Source organism: Podarcis tiliguerta (genome assembly GCF_965153285.1).
Source record: "Podarcis tiliguerta genome assembly, chromosome: 2".
Classification (NCBI taxonomy): Eukaryota; Metazoa; Chordata; class Lepidosauria; order Squamata; family Lacertidae; genus Podarcis; species Podarcis tiliguerta.
In genome coordinates, this window is record NC_139535.1 from 19426102 (window position 1) to 19439298 (window position 13197).

At 45.9% G+C, this 13197-nt stretch overlaps 1 protein-coding gene across 3 annotated transcripts in view; it reads left to right on the top strand.

The window, feature by feature from the left end:
- The window catches only part of MTMR14 (myotubularin related protein 14), a 91030-nt gene that overhangs the window by 11082 nt on the left and 66751 nt on the right, over nucleotides 1–13197 (top strand). For all 3 annotated transcript variants that reach the window (XM_083425355.1, XM_083425356.1, XM_083425357.1), the window contains exons 3-7: nucleotides 5251–5359; nucleotides 5979–6054; nucleotides 8321–8381; nucleotides 9567–9689; nucleotides 12149–12222. In XM_083425355.1, the coding sequence (XP_083281481.1) occupies nucleotides 5251–5359; nucleotides 5979–6054; nucleotides 8321–8381; nucleotides 9567–9689; nucleotides 12149–12222 (443 nt within the window). The remainder of the gene's footprint in view (nucleotides 1–5250; nucleotides 5360–5978; nucleotides 6055–8320; nucleotides 8382–9566; nucleotides 9690–12148; nucleotides 12223–13197) is intronic.

Here is a 13197-nt window from a genome sequence, read left to right on the forward strand (position 1 = left end):
ATTTTTTTTTTTTAAGAGTTCCTGTTTTAAATGAGGAAGGGCTGAGGGGACAAGGAATAACAACCCTGCCCAATGATGCATTCTTGCACAAATTAGAATTAGCTCCTTTCCTCAAAACCTACCTTCCTCCTTCCCAGAAAGCAAAAGCAGACATGGCCAGGGTGATTGCTTGGAAAACAGTAAGGATAGGAACATAGGAAGCTGTCTTTGTGCCAGTACTTCAAAGAGCTTTGCAGCCCTTGCCACTCTTAGCTTCATGAGTAACATAGGAAGCTGCCCTGGACAGAGTCAGGCCATTGATCCATTTTGCTCAGCTTTGTCTATACCAGAGGTTGCCAAATAACTAAATACAGTGGTACCTCTGGTTACATACTTAATTCGTTCTGGAGGTCCGTTCTTAACCCGAAACTGTTCTTAACCTGAGGTACCACTTTAGCTAATGGGGCCTCCCGCTGCCGCCGTGCGATTTCTGTTCTCATTCTGAGGTAAAGTTCTTTACCTGAGGTACTATTTCTGGGTTAGCGTAGTCTGTAACCTGAAGCGTCTGTAACCTGAGGTACCACTGTACTGCGGACCCCCTCGTTTTTCAAAAGCCAAGCCGTGGACCCCCTCCTTTGTGAAAATTTTGATACCTCTCTGATACTTTTGGTTATGTGAATGGTGCTGCGGGACCCCCTGGGTGGGTTACATGGATCCCCAGAGGGTCCATGGACCACCAATTGGGAACCACTGGTCTACACTAGCTGGCAATGACTCTCCGGGATGTCATTCGGGGCTCTCGCTTAGCCCACCTGAAGATGCCGCGGTTGACCCAGGGACCAGGCACTGAGCTATGACTCTTCTGTAGCTGGATCCCCATCATCCCAGATTATACCAGCAAGAATGAGTCTTCCTGTAAAAAAAATCATTTAAATCAAGTCTTACTGAATAGTGATTTAAATTGTGATTTAAATTGATTTGATTTAAATCAAATCCACCCTGGTATTGAGCATTCTACTGTTGTTTTGCACCTACTGTACATACCCTGTGTGTTCAGGGAATCGGCCACCATTGCCCTCTTTGCCCATCCAACTGAATGGGGCAGGGCGGTGCTGGTTCTGTGAACCCCCCTAGAGGTGTTATTGCTTTGCCCCTTACCCCTTAATGGCAGCGGGTGGTGCTGCAGCGGCAGCAGCAGCTACGTGACCAGCTAAAGCAGACTGTTTTAGGGGCTGGATGTGTGAACTGCACAGGGTAATAGAATATTCTATGGGACTTTAAGCTGGTGGTACTTGCTTCCTCGCTCATCCTTAAAAGAGTTTTTTTAAAAAAACAAAAACACAACTGGAAATGTTGTACTTTATGTATTTTTCATAAGCAGGGGTCTGGGTTGCCATAGCAACCCCTTGGCTTACAGAGGCTTTTAAGAGGGCTTGGGAACTTTAATGGAGTTGGCATAAAATCATTGTGCTTTGGGCACGGTTCTCGGCTGGGCACCGGCTCCTGCCTGGCATAACCGCAGCGTTCTCCTGTGTGTCGGAGGGAACTGCAGCCGCGAGTTCAAAAGCGTCCAGTTCCCTGGCACCAATGGGTGGCCGGATGTGTGTTCCTGGCACCCTCTGGCTGGGCAGGTGGCAGGGCTTTTCTCCTGTCCCCGAGGTCGGCACACATAGACAAGGTGCCCAAACGGCAGCTGTGCCGTGCAAAATGTTCCGTGCTTCTTCTCCTTCTCCTCCTCCTCCTCCTTTTTTACTAATGCTACGCCGAGAAAGGCACTTGCTCACCCCAAATAAGCAAGAGCTACAGTTCAGGGATCGTATGTAATGGGGTCATATTATATAAGATAATGAATGTTTGATGACTTCGGATTGATGGTGAATGGTTATTAGTTGAAAAGTGAATAGAGAAAGATCCAATACTTTATCAGATTTAAGGAAATGCAACTATCTACTAGACTATAAGATTATTAGAAAATCAAAGTATGACAGAGGGAAAGAATTTGCAGGTAGAATATTTGATTTGGAATACAGGAAAGGGAGGTCTGGGGAAGTCAGAGAAACAAGATAATGCAAAGAATACAAGGAGACAAAAACTGTTTTTAATATGTTTATTTTTCTTTTTGTATTTTTGTGTTTGTGCGTTGTAGTGTTTCTTCTTTTGTTCCTTTATTGTGATGCTGTTAGTTTATTGTTGTTATATGTCTGTTGTAAAACTCAATAAAATATTAATATTAAAAAAAAACATATTATACAACTCATTGGCTGCTGGTGCAAAATAGAAGGATTATTTCCAGGCGCGATTCAAAGTCCTGGTTATTTTTGTTTTGGGAAGCCCCAAAGCAGCTTGGGATCTGGGTACTTGAAGGTGGCTGGGGCAGTTATCTTGGATGACCACCAGACAAATTCATGGAGGATAAAACTAGCAGTGGCTGGTAGCCACAATGGTTGCGCTCTGCCTCCATGGTCAGGGACAGCAATACTTGCACAAACCAGTTGCTGGAAAACCTGCTTTGATCCTTAATATTGTCACCTTCCCCCATCCCTCTAAAAACAAGAACAATTCTCATATTGTTACGTCCCTTATTATATGCACACAGGCTCCAGGTTTCCTAAAGTGCCAAGCACCAATTATAAGCATATATTATAATGCATAAAATATGTTATAACGCTGGAGAAAAATACCTACAGTGGTACCTCGGGTTACAGACGCTTCAGGTTACAGACTCCGCTAATCCAGAAATAGTACCTCTGGTTAAGAACTTTGCTTCAGGATGAGAACAGAAATCGTGCTTCGGCGGTGCGGCGGCAGCAAGAGGCCCCATTAGCTAAAGTGGTGCTTCAGGTTAAGAACAGTTTGAGGTTAAGAACGGACCTCAGGAACAAATTAAGTACTTAACCCGAGGTACCACTGTATGTGTTATTAGCATATACATAAACTTATATGATGCAGAAATAACGTACCACATGCAGCTTGTCACTTTTGCATTGCTGTTTCTAAATAAAGCCAAACTGTACGCAAAATTAGATGAAAAAAAAAAATCACAATACATATAATATGCTTCTTTATTTTTGGCAAAAACAGCAATGCAAAAGGGGCTTATAATCAGGCGCCTGATGCAAGAGGTGGTCCAGTGTGAGGAAAGCAACACATCTGATATTTCTAGTATTTGGTCTAACTTGTAGATGAGTTCCTCCCCCCCCCCCCCATTTTTGGGGGTAGCAAAACATTGAGAGGTGGATTGTTAAAGGTGATCGTTTCAAGGAAGACACTGGCAGTCTGGTGGTGCCCTCTAGACGTTTTGGACTACAAGTCTCAAACATCTGGAGGGCACCAGCTTGGCAAAGGAGCTATCTGGAATATTGTGGAGTTGCAGTGTATCTGTCAGAAAGCTTTGTTTTGCCGCTGTGAGGCATTCGAGCGAACCAGAGTAGCTCTTGAGAGACAAGTTTATTGGAGAGTGCTTGGCACTAAGGCGAAGCTTTGAGCCAGATGTTGTACCAGGGAACTTCATCCAGTGCAGTGTCTCAGTGATGGAGGGGGGAGATGTGTGGTTTGGGGTAGATCACAGCTTAATTTGTGGCGCTTCATATATCCCAGTTGCTTACCCAGGCTGAACCTTTGAATTAAATACAGAGGGACCAGGAGCCAACTTAAGCCTCATTAAGGTAATAGAAAGAGTGAGGGGCCAGACCTTTTGATCTGACTACTGGAATAAATTTGAAACCATCACGTGCTAATTGGCATCCCTTGGGACCTGGCTGCAGTTGACCCTACCTCTCACATGCTCCTTCCCCGGACCTTGGGAGAGTCTCTCAATCAAGCCACTGTTTCTCCAATGTCTCTCAAGCATCATGTAGTCAGCAAAGCCTTTCATGGGCAAAACTACCTTATTTCTCCTCAACTGCTTCTCTTTCACTCTTCTTTTCATCTCCCATCTTTGAATTCATTTAGCAAATACACTCCTCTCTGTGGGGGGAAAGACATTTTTAGCCCTTGTGTTCTCTTATGCAGGCTGTATTCAGGTGATCACGCCACAGCTTATTACTCACCATCTGACTGTATGTGCCGCTCCTCTCCTCCTTGGTGTGCCACAATTAAACCTGGAATTCTTGCAACCAACCACAGTTTCCCATTTCATCTGGACCAGGAAACGATGGTTATCAGATTGGAACAAGCCAGGATCTTAAACCACAGGCCTAAATAGGTTTAACATCCCAGCTTGTGAAAGTTTTCACTGAAATGGGAAACTAGGCTTAATGTGAAGACTTACCCACTTTGTTGAGAAGGGATCCAGGCTCACTCATTTTCCATTCTTGGGCAATGTGCTTGAGCACATGGACACATCTCTGCTCCAGATGTTACTGGATTGTCAAAAAAGATGGCATTCAAGGCCTGGTTGTGGGGCAGATGACTTTGGTAGATCCATACTGGGAAGGCACAGTATGTCCTAGTTGGTTCTGCTGGACCTCTTGGAAGCTTTCAGTACTATTGACCATTTATTCTAGGCCACCTGACTGGGGTGGAACTTTTATCATTTTTTTCATGGTGGCTCCAGTACTTCTTTGAGGGACAGTTCAAGAATGTGGCGCTGGGAGGCTTCTAGGATGTCCTCCCATCTCGTCTCCCATGCTGTTCAACATCTACATGAAAACACCGAGAGATGTCATCCAGGGATTTGGAGTTTAGTCTCACCAGTATGCTCATGACACCCTGTATCTCCTTCATCCAACTCCAAGGAATCCATTATCAGTTCTGAATCGGTGTCTGATATTAGTGGTAGTGAACAAATGGAAACCTGATCATTCTAGACGGTGGAGATCTGCCTTTGGGTCTCTCCTCGGCGATGACCACCAGCCTTGTAGCCATTGCCATCTCTCTGCTTAGTTACGTATGCTATGCTGGTGGGGAGAGCAGGGTTAAAATTTCCTTCTGTTTGTTAGCTAATCTGAGTCTGGATCTAGAATCTGTTAAATTTGTTGCCACTGAGCCTTTTAAACAAGAAGACAGTGAAAGGTGAGGTGCGCATCCTTGGTGGCTGTGGAGTTAACAAAACCAAGCCTTTGGTTAGTGGAAGTCTCCCCCTCCCATCATTCCCCCTGAGCTGTTGGCTTCAAAACAAGAGGACAGAAGCTACCAGGCTTTACACTGAATGTATGCCAAGATGAGATTTTGCAGTCACTCGTAGCCTGAGAAGCACATCCAGGCAACACCTGTCCCCTCCAATCTGCAGTTGGTGCCTGTGCAGGTAATGGCCTCTTTTGCCTCCAATAGATTTGAGAGCACCGTCCAAGTTGGCAAGCTGCAAGACCTCATCCACCGCAGTAAAATGGCCAGGTGTAGAGGGCGGTTTGTCTGCCCCGTCATCCTCTACAAGGGCAAGGTAAAGCTCTCTCTCTGTGTTTGTGTGTCTTGTGACTTTCATGGTTTTCTTATGTGGATGTCTCATTGTAGCTTTTGCACGATTTACTGGAGGGTGCCATGAGCAGAAGGCTCCAGAAAGCGGGTGCAACAATCTCTTGACAACCTTTCTTCGATGCTCCCAAGTCAAGCGGGCATGCACCCGTGCAGACTGAGGCCGGGCTGGCGCCTTTGATAAGCTGCTCCATAACTTGCAGATTTGTTTCAGCTCTGCTACTGATAGGTGAACTTAAAGAGGATCCTGCGGGGACCAGCCTAATCCCGTTCATTAACGGTTTGAGGGAGAGACGGTTCAAAGAGCATGTTAATGAAGCGCACAAGGCTGATATTAGTTAAAAAGGAATTGCAAATAGTGGTGCAAAGTAGAATCATGGGGAAATGTAGCTTAGCAGAGGGTTGGGAAGTAATTAAGCCTGACCTGTGAGCCATGCAGACCTCCATCTGGAAGGCGCAGTGCGGACCACGAGTGGAAAGCCAGACTCTCTTGAATTGGGAATGGGAAAAGGCTGGGAGAGGAGGAGGAGGGTCAATTGCTTCTCTGTGCTTTGATGGTCATGTGTTGCATCTCTCTCTTTCCTCAGCATATATGCCGATCGGCCACCCTGGCGGGGTGGGGGGAACTTTATGGGCGCACAGGATACAACTACATTTTCTCAGGTAAGGGAGGTTTGGTAATAGTTGCCATGTGTTATCTCTGTTTTATAACGCTAGTTGGGGGAGCATCCTTGAAAACTGGTGTGAGCAGCAGGCTTGAGCTGCCATTGAGGACAGTGGCTTAGTTCAAAACAGAAACCAAACTCATGTTCCCTAGAAAGCCAAAGCTGGCAAGTTCTGCAAGGAGAGGAATATGCAAAGGGTACTGTCAGGTGGTGGTAACCATTTGTGGCCTTGTCTTGTGGGTCTGCAAGCTCCTCCGTAAGCTTCCTGTTTCAGTATTAGAGTCTGCTCCCAAGGGCATCTTTGTTGCATGTCTTCAGTGATGAAGCAATTGCGGGAATCCCTGGTTGCGCAGGAGAACTGCGACCAGGGTGGCTTTTCTCGTTCTTCAGACACTGCTGCATAGATTCTGCATTTCAGAAATGAAGCAAAACCTCTGGGCCAAGGGAGCTGCCTGTTGCACAAAGAAAATCTGATTTCCAACTTTCAAGTTATGCAAAATATGACATTTAGACAATTGTCCTCTTAATTATGGGGACGCGGGTGGCGCTGTGGGTTAAACCACAGAGCCTAGGACTTGCCGATCAGAAGGTCCTAATCTCCGCGACGGGGTGAGCCCCCGTTGCTCGGTCCCTGCTCCTGCCAACCTAGCAGTTCAAAAGCACGTCAAAGTGCAAGTAGATAAATAGGTACCACTCTGACGGGAAGGTAAACAGTGTTTCCGTGTGCTGCTCTGGTTTGCCAGAAGCAGCTTAGTCATGCTGGCCACATGACCCGGAAGCTGTACGCCGGCTCCCTTGGCCAATAAAGCGAGATGAGCGGCGCAACCCCAGAGTCGGTCCCGACTGGACCTAATGGTCAGGGGTCCCTTTACCTCTTAATTATGGGGAGCTGCACTCAATGCTAAGACTCCTCTCCCCTATTTTCTGATTGCCCGTACACCTTCAGGAGGTCATCGCAGCATTAAGGTCTTTAATGTGGGTGGGGAACCTCTGGCCATATTTGGTCCAGCACAGGTCCCAATCTGACTGGTGAGGCTGTTTCCCCCAAACCACACCCAGCTGCTCCATAGCTGACATCACATATGAGGAGTCAATTTTAGGTCAGGTACAGGTGCAACTGGATTGGCTGTGTGACAGACTTCCTTGTGGGGCAGCCTGATCACACAGCCTATCGTTGCAGAGAGCTGCAGTGAAGTCCCCACCCATCAGCTAAATGGGTGGTGAGGTCACGCCTGTTGTGATTGGCTGTGTGCCCAGTTGTGCTGATGGCCAGTGACTGCAGTCCTGCTTTCTGCAAAGGATCCGCTGCATGACTCAGTTTCCTGAAGGCATCTCTGTTGCATTGCTGATCTCTGCAGAAAGCGGCTGAGCCACAGCCCTGTCCCTGGTGTCTGGGAAGCGTTGAGCAGGACGCTTGAGCAGGTGAGCTGGACAGGCCACATGTCAATCATCTGACATCATTGTGATGTCAGGTGGTTGTCAGGTAAGCTGTCCCATGGGGTGGAGGCAGATAAGGATCTGGTCCACCGGGCCAAAAAAGTCCCCCAATCCTGTTTTTTTGTTTTGTTTCTTTAAAGAAAGAATTGAAACTGTTAGTGTTAGTGCATGCATCAAATTTTTCACCTAGACTAAATGAACAGTCTTGATTTATTGCCAGCATCACTTGCTTTACCATACAGGAAGCAGGCACACGTTCCTTATCCACTCGATAAGTTTCATGTCAAAAAACACTTAAAATATAATATTTAAAATGCATAGCACTGAAAAGTAAAAAGATAGGTGTTGTGTCAAATATACCTGGGTGGTCCAGGAGAATATACGAGCGTGGAACTCTGATCTCTTCAGAGCCATGAAGTCATTGAGTGCCAGTATGGTGTAATCTGTGTCATCTTAGCTGCTATATCTCAGCCTAGCCTACCTCGCAGGTTCGTCTTCAGGGTCTACATCACCTTGGAGCAATTCCCCATCAATGAAACGAGGGGTGGGACTGAAGGCAAAAGCTCTGTAATAAAGCTGGTCCTGTTGGTAGTATCCTTCCAGTTTGTGAGGCGGCGAACGAGTCGCTTACGTGGGATGAGCCTGATGATTTGATAGGACTCGTTCATCATCACAAACGGCATCTTACATGATTGGAACACGCAGGAAGTCCAGAACTATGCTTTGTGGGAGAAGTGCTGAGATTCTTATACCAACTGATCCAATCTGTTTAGGGCAGAGGTTGTGGCTACTAATATCTTGAACTTCTCTCGGTGTCTTCTCTGCAGGGGGCACAGACGATGCCTGGGCAGATACAGAGGACATGTCAGAAGAGGACTCTGCTTTCAGGTCTGTTTGACCCAACCACCTTCTAAAAATACGTCAGACAAAGTTTTGACTCCTTTTTCTTAAAGGATCTGCTTTACGCTGCCATGGCAGGGAGAAAATGCCACCATGGAGCTGCAGTAACGTAAAAACTTGCACTTCCATAATTTCATCTCTCCCAAGGCAGGGAAGTACTTGGCTGTTGTGGGTCACAAAGCAATGGCTGGTGTTCTGTGAGAACAGGCCAGTCCAATGATGCTTTTTCTGGGCTGCAGTAGAGTTTGGGGTAGGGGGGAAGTAAGGATCGTATGGGAGGTGGACTGAGAGCAAGTCCTACACACTTGCTGCCAATATTTCTTCTTGGGTTCGCTTGTTTTTTTAATTCCATGAACCTATAGCCTGCTGTACTATATTAAGGCACTTGGAAGTGCTTCACAATAGAATTTAAAACAAAACTGGAGAACAACTCATAAAAAGCAGTCCTAAAATCTCAGCATAGAAATATCAATAATAAAATACTTTCAGACTTCGGCGAGATCAAAAGAACAGTTTGAAGCAAAACTTTAAAAACCCACCGGCAGAATGGGCTCCATTGTTAATGCATAGCTTGCAGTTTTAAGATTATTCCTTCTGGTAATTTTAGGCCAATTAAAACCCTCTCTCAAGGACTTGCTTGTTTGCCACTCACAGGGCAGTGTTGGACGTGTGTGACTTCTAAATTTGATTGTTTAACTGCTTTCCCCCCCTCCTGAACTTAATTCTGGAGGCCTTAATTCTGGAAGTTGTTGCGGACCTCTTTGGAGTTCTCAGCAACCCCTACAGAACCACCCCCAGAATAAGGGGTGAGGTCAGGACATATAAATCAATGTATGTTTTTATAGCAAACTTACAAGAACCTTCAGAGATTTGGATAAAAAATGTAACCCGTTTTCCTAAAGAGGTTCTTCAGATGCTTTTACTACTGAGCTGGGGCACCATCCATCAGGGAAGCTCTCCTGCAAAAGCCACGTTGAAATCAACAAGTCTTGCACAGGAGAATCGCCCGGCTTATCATGTCCTTGGTCTTGGCCCTTGTAGAGCATTAGGACTGCTGTGTGAAGCGTTATGTGTTGGCTTGTAGGACTTGCTTATGCCTTGATTCTGCTAATCTGAGCCTTCTGCATTTCCTCCTCCGGGCATAAAACCTCATCCCCTTGCCCTGTATTTCAGAAATGCAGACTCGCAGCTGTTCGACAAGGTCCGAGGTCATGACATCAAGCTCTTGAGGTACCTGTCGGTTGCGTACATCTGTGACTTGATGGTGGAGAACAAGAAAGTGAAGTTTGGCTTGAAGTAAGTACGGGGGCCATTTGTGTGTTGTGCGTCCCAATTGGCTTGCTGGCAAATTTTGAGAAGCACTGCAGGTGAAGGATGCTCCTGAGAGCAAGTGTAGCACTGCGGTCAGATTTAGATCAGGGATACTCCACAACAGTAGCATAGCGTGGGTTGTCAGCACCCGGGGCAAGGCAAGTAATTTGCGCCCCCTAACCCGGGGCAAGGCAAGTAATTTGCGCCCCCCCCCCCCCGCTGCACTGTCCCTCCCCCAGATAGTCCCTCGCTCTCTCTCCGCACCGCACCGCACGCCTGGCACCCTCCCCTCCACAGTGGGCGGCGACCTGGCAGCTCGGATCGGATTCGCACAGCCAGCACTGCAGTGAGAGAGAGTAACTAACTGAGTAACTAACCTTGAGCAGGTCCCTATCACTCAGCCTCAGCTGCCTTCAAGGGGATATTGTGAGGATAAAAGGCAGGAGGGTGGAGTTGGGGAAGCTGTAGCACTCCAGATAGTGAACTGCATCTCCCATCATCCCTGACTATTGGCCATGCTGGCTGGGGCTGAAGGGAGTTAGTAACATATCAAGGTTTCCCCGTTCCTGCTGCAGAGAAAAGGGTGGGATAAAAATATATTGAAATGAGTTTAAAAAAATTAAAAAGTAAAGGAAGCCAAGTTATTGCTGCTATCTGGATATAGCTGTTGAATGGTTTCTTTAAATGTAAAGGTTCATCATTGTTTCACCCGATGTGTATATCTTTAAGGGGCCAGAGCAAGGGCCAGAGCAAACTAACGAGACCCAGCTTTACAGCTGTGAAACATAGCAGGTGCTGCCGAGTTGCATTGATTAAGCTGTGTCAGGAATTGGGTGTAGTATATAAGGAGCAGCACCTAGCTCTCCCATTACCCTGGGGGATGGGTTGGTGGTTGGGTCTGGTTTGTTGTTGATGTATTTAGTGTTTAAGGAGTTTTTGTTTTTGTAATTAAAACCTTGTTTAAGTTATTTTTGAGTCTCTTTTTAATGCATGGTCTCCCCAGCAAGCTCTCTGCAGCGCTACCATACTGCAAATAGCCAACAATAGCAACCAGGTTTCATTTTCAGCAGACGTTCCTAGGGTCTTCCTCTCTCTTTTGACTTCTCTTCTCCTGCCCTGCTGTAAAGAGCCTCCAAATGGAGGAATGTGCCGAGTGCCTCTCTGTGTTTTTGGCCTAGGTTTGCTTTTCCTCTAACGTAGAGCATCCTGAAGTGTGGTTGCAGATAGTTGTTCTGCACATAATGCAAGGATAGAATGCTAGGTAGCAGCACTTCGGAATGCAAATGGGTGAGGAAGTTCATTTTTTTTTATGGTGCCATACATTAAAATACTCTTTGCGTGTAACAAAATAGAGATGTCGGGGAGAAGACTACACTGAACCTTTCTCTTTACGAGTTTGCTCACTATGTGCAGAAATAATGTTTTATAGTGCGTCGATCAGCTCAAAGTCTCTGCCATAAAAAGCTTGCTTAATTAGGCAGGGTGTTTTTGTTGTTGTTGTTGTTGCAGGGAGCTTTTCCAGGTCTTGGCAGGATGCCTGCCACTTGGTAGCCATGAGCTTTAAAAACTTGGCTTGCTTCATAAATGAAATTGGTTTGTGGCATTCTGCATTCAGCGTGATGCCATTTCTAATTCCCCACCCCAGACTCATCAAAATTAAAAACAAACAAGCTTCTGTTGGAGAGTAGGCGTGAAGGGCAATCCAGCCAGGTACTTCTTTGTAATCTTCAAGAAAAGGGAAAGAAAAAGAATGCCAGATGGGATAATTTAAGCACAAAGACTAGCTCATGCCTTAATTGGAAAGAGATCCTGAATGTGCACTTATTCTCTGTAAACTTCGTTGGTGAAAAGCTGAGATTATTCGGGATGGGGGCGGGGAGCAGCAGGGGAAACTGGGTTGACTTTTTTAAAAAAAATAATAATTATTAAATGTTTTATAGTTATAGAAAGAAAAAAGATAGGGAAAAACAATACATAGATTCAACAGACAATACATCAACAATGAAAAAGATACAATACAGCAATACAACAAAAAAAACCAAAAACATTTAAACACACATCCAAGTTTCATATCCATATCTTTCATTTGCTTATTTCCTCGACTTCCTCGCACCTCCCTTTTTTGTATTCTAGTTCAAATTAGCTGGTTCAACAAATCCTTTCCCTCTTCCTCAATTTTTGTTCTATAATTTATCCTAACACAATTTAACCTTAAATTTTCCACTTTGACACATTGAGAATTAATATTCTTATAGTTCTTAATAACACTTCTGCTAAAACCATATAACTTCATTCTAATATTCTTCTAACATTCATTAATTTTGCAATATTTCTGTAAATATACTTTAAACTGGGCTGACTTTGTTGAGGTTGGCCCACACTTGCCACGCCACGCCAGCCAGCTTCACACACATGTAGTCCGTTTCTCTGTTTTCCTTCCTTAGCGTGACGTCTTCCGAGAAGGTGGATAAAGCACAGCGCTATGCAGACTTCACCCTCCTCTCCATCCCGTACCCAGGTAGGAAGGAAGCGTTCTGAGGGATGAGCAGCAATTCCGCACAGCTGTCTAGTGCAGCCTTCCTCTGCCTGGTTCCTTCCAGATGTTTTGGCCTACAACTCTAAACAGCCCCAGCCAGTGCAGTGCAGTACAGTACAGTACAGTGGTACCTCGGGTTACAAACACCTTGGGTTACAAACACCTTGGGTTACAAACACTTAGGGTTACAGACTTCGCTAACCCGGAAGTAGTACCTCAGGTTAAGAACTTTACCTCAGAATGAGAATAGAAATTGCGCGCCAGCGGGAGGCCCCAGTAGCTAAAGTGGTACTTCAGGTTAAGAACGGTTTCAGGTTAAGAACGGCCCTCCGGAACAAATTAAGTATGTAACCAGAGGTACTACTGTATGTCTGGCCCTGGGGCTGATGGGAGTTGTGGTTCAAAACACCCTGAGGACCATTAGGTTGGGGAAAGCTTTCCTACTGGGAAGAGGGCAGAATGGCTATGAGTTGTCTCTCCCGCAGTAAAATAGGAGCACCTCCAAGGAGACAAAACTCGTTAAGGGGTGCGGAATAAAATCACCTCTTTCATTTACAAAATTGTTCCAGTTTCTTTATCGCACCCAATGTATTTCAAGAATTGCACGGTCTCTTATCAGAGGCCCTGCTTGTTTCGTGATGGAGGAGTTCCTTTGTCTTTTGGGAGAAAACTCTGGAAATACAAGGCTCCTCAGTCGGAGTCTAGCAGTCTCTGCCCATGGCTTTTAAACTGGGTCGGTGTTGCCCTTCCATGCTCTCACTCCCACAAACCCCCATGGGAACATAGCCAGTAGCACATCAAAAGTGGATGTTGCTGCAAATGGATGTCGCGTGCCGGGATAATGGGCGACTGCAGAAAGGATGCGTCCTTGAATTTGGCATCGCCGCTCATCCGCCATGCTGGAACTCGGATTTCCCCTCCCCTCCCCGCTATTTCCAAGCCTGGGTTTCTGCTGCT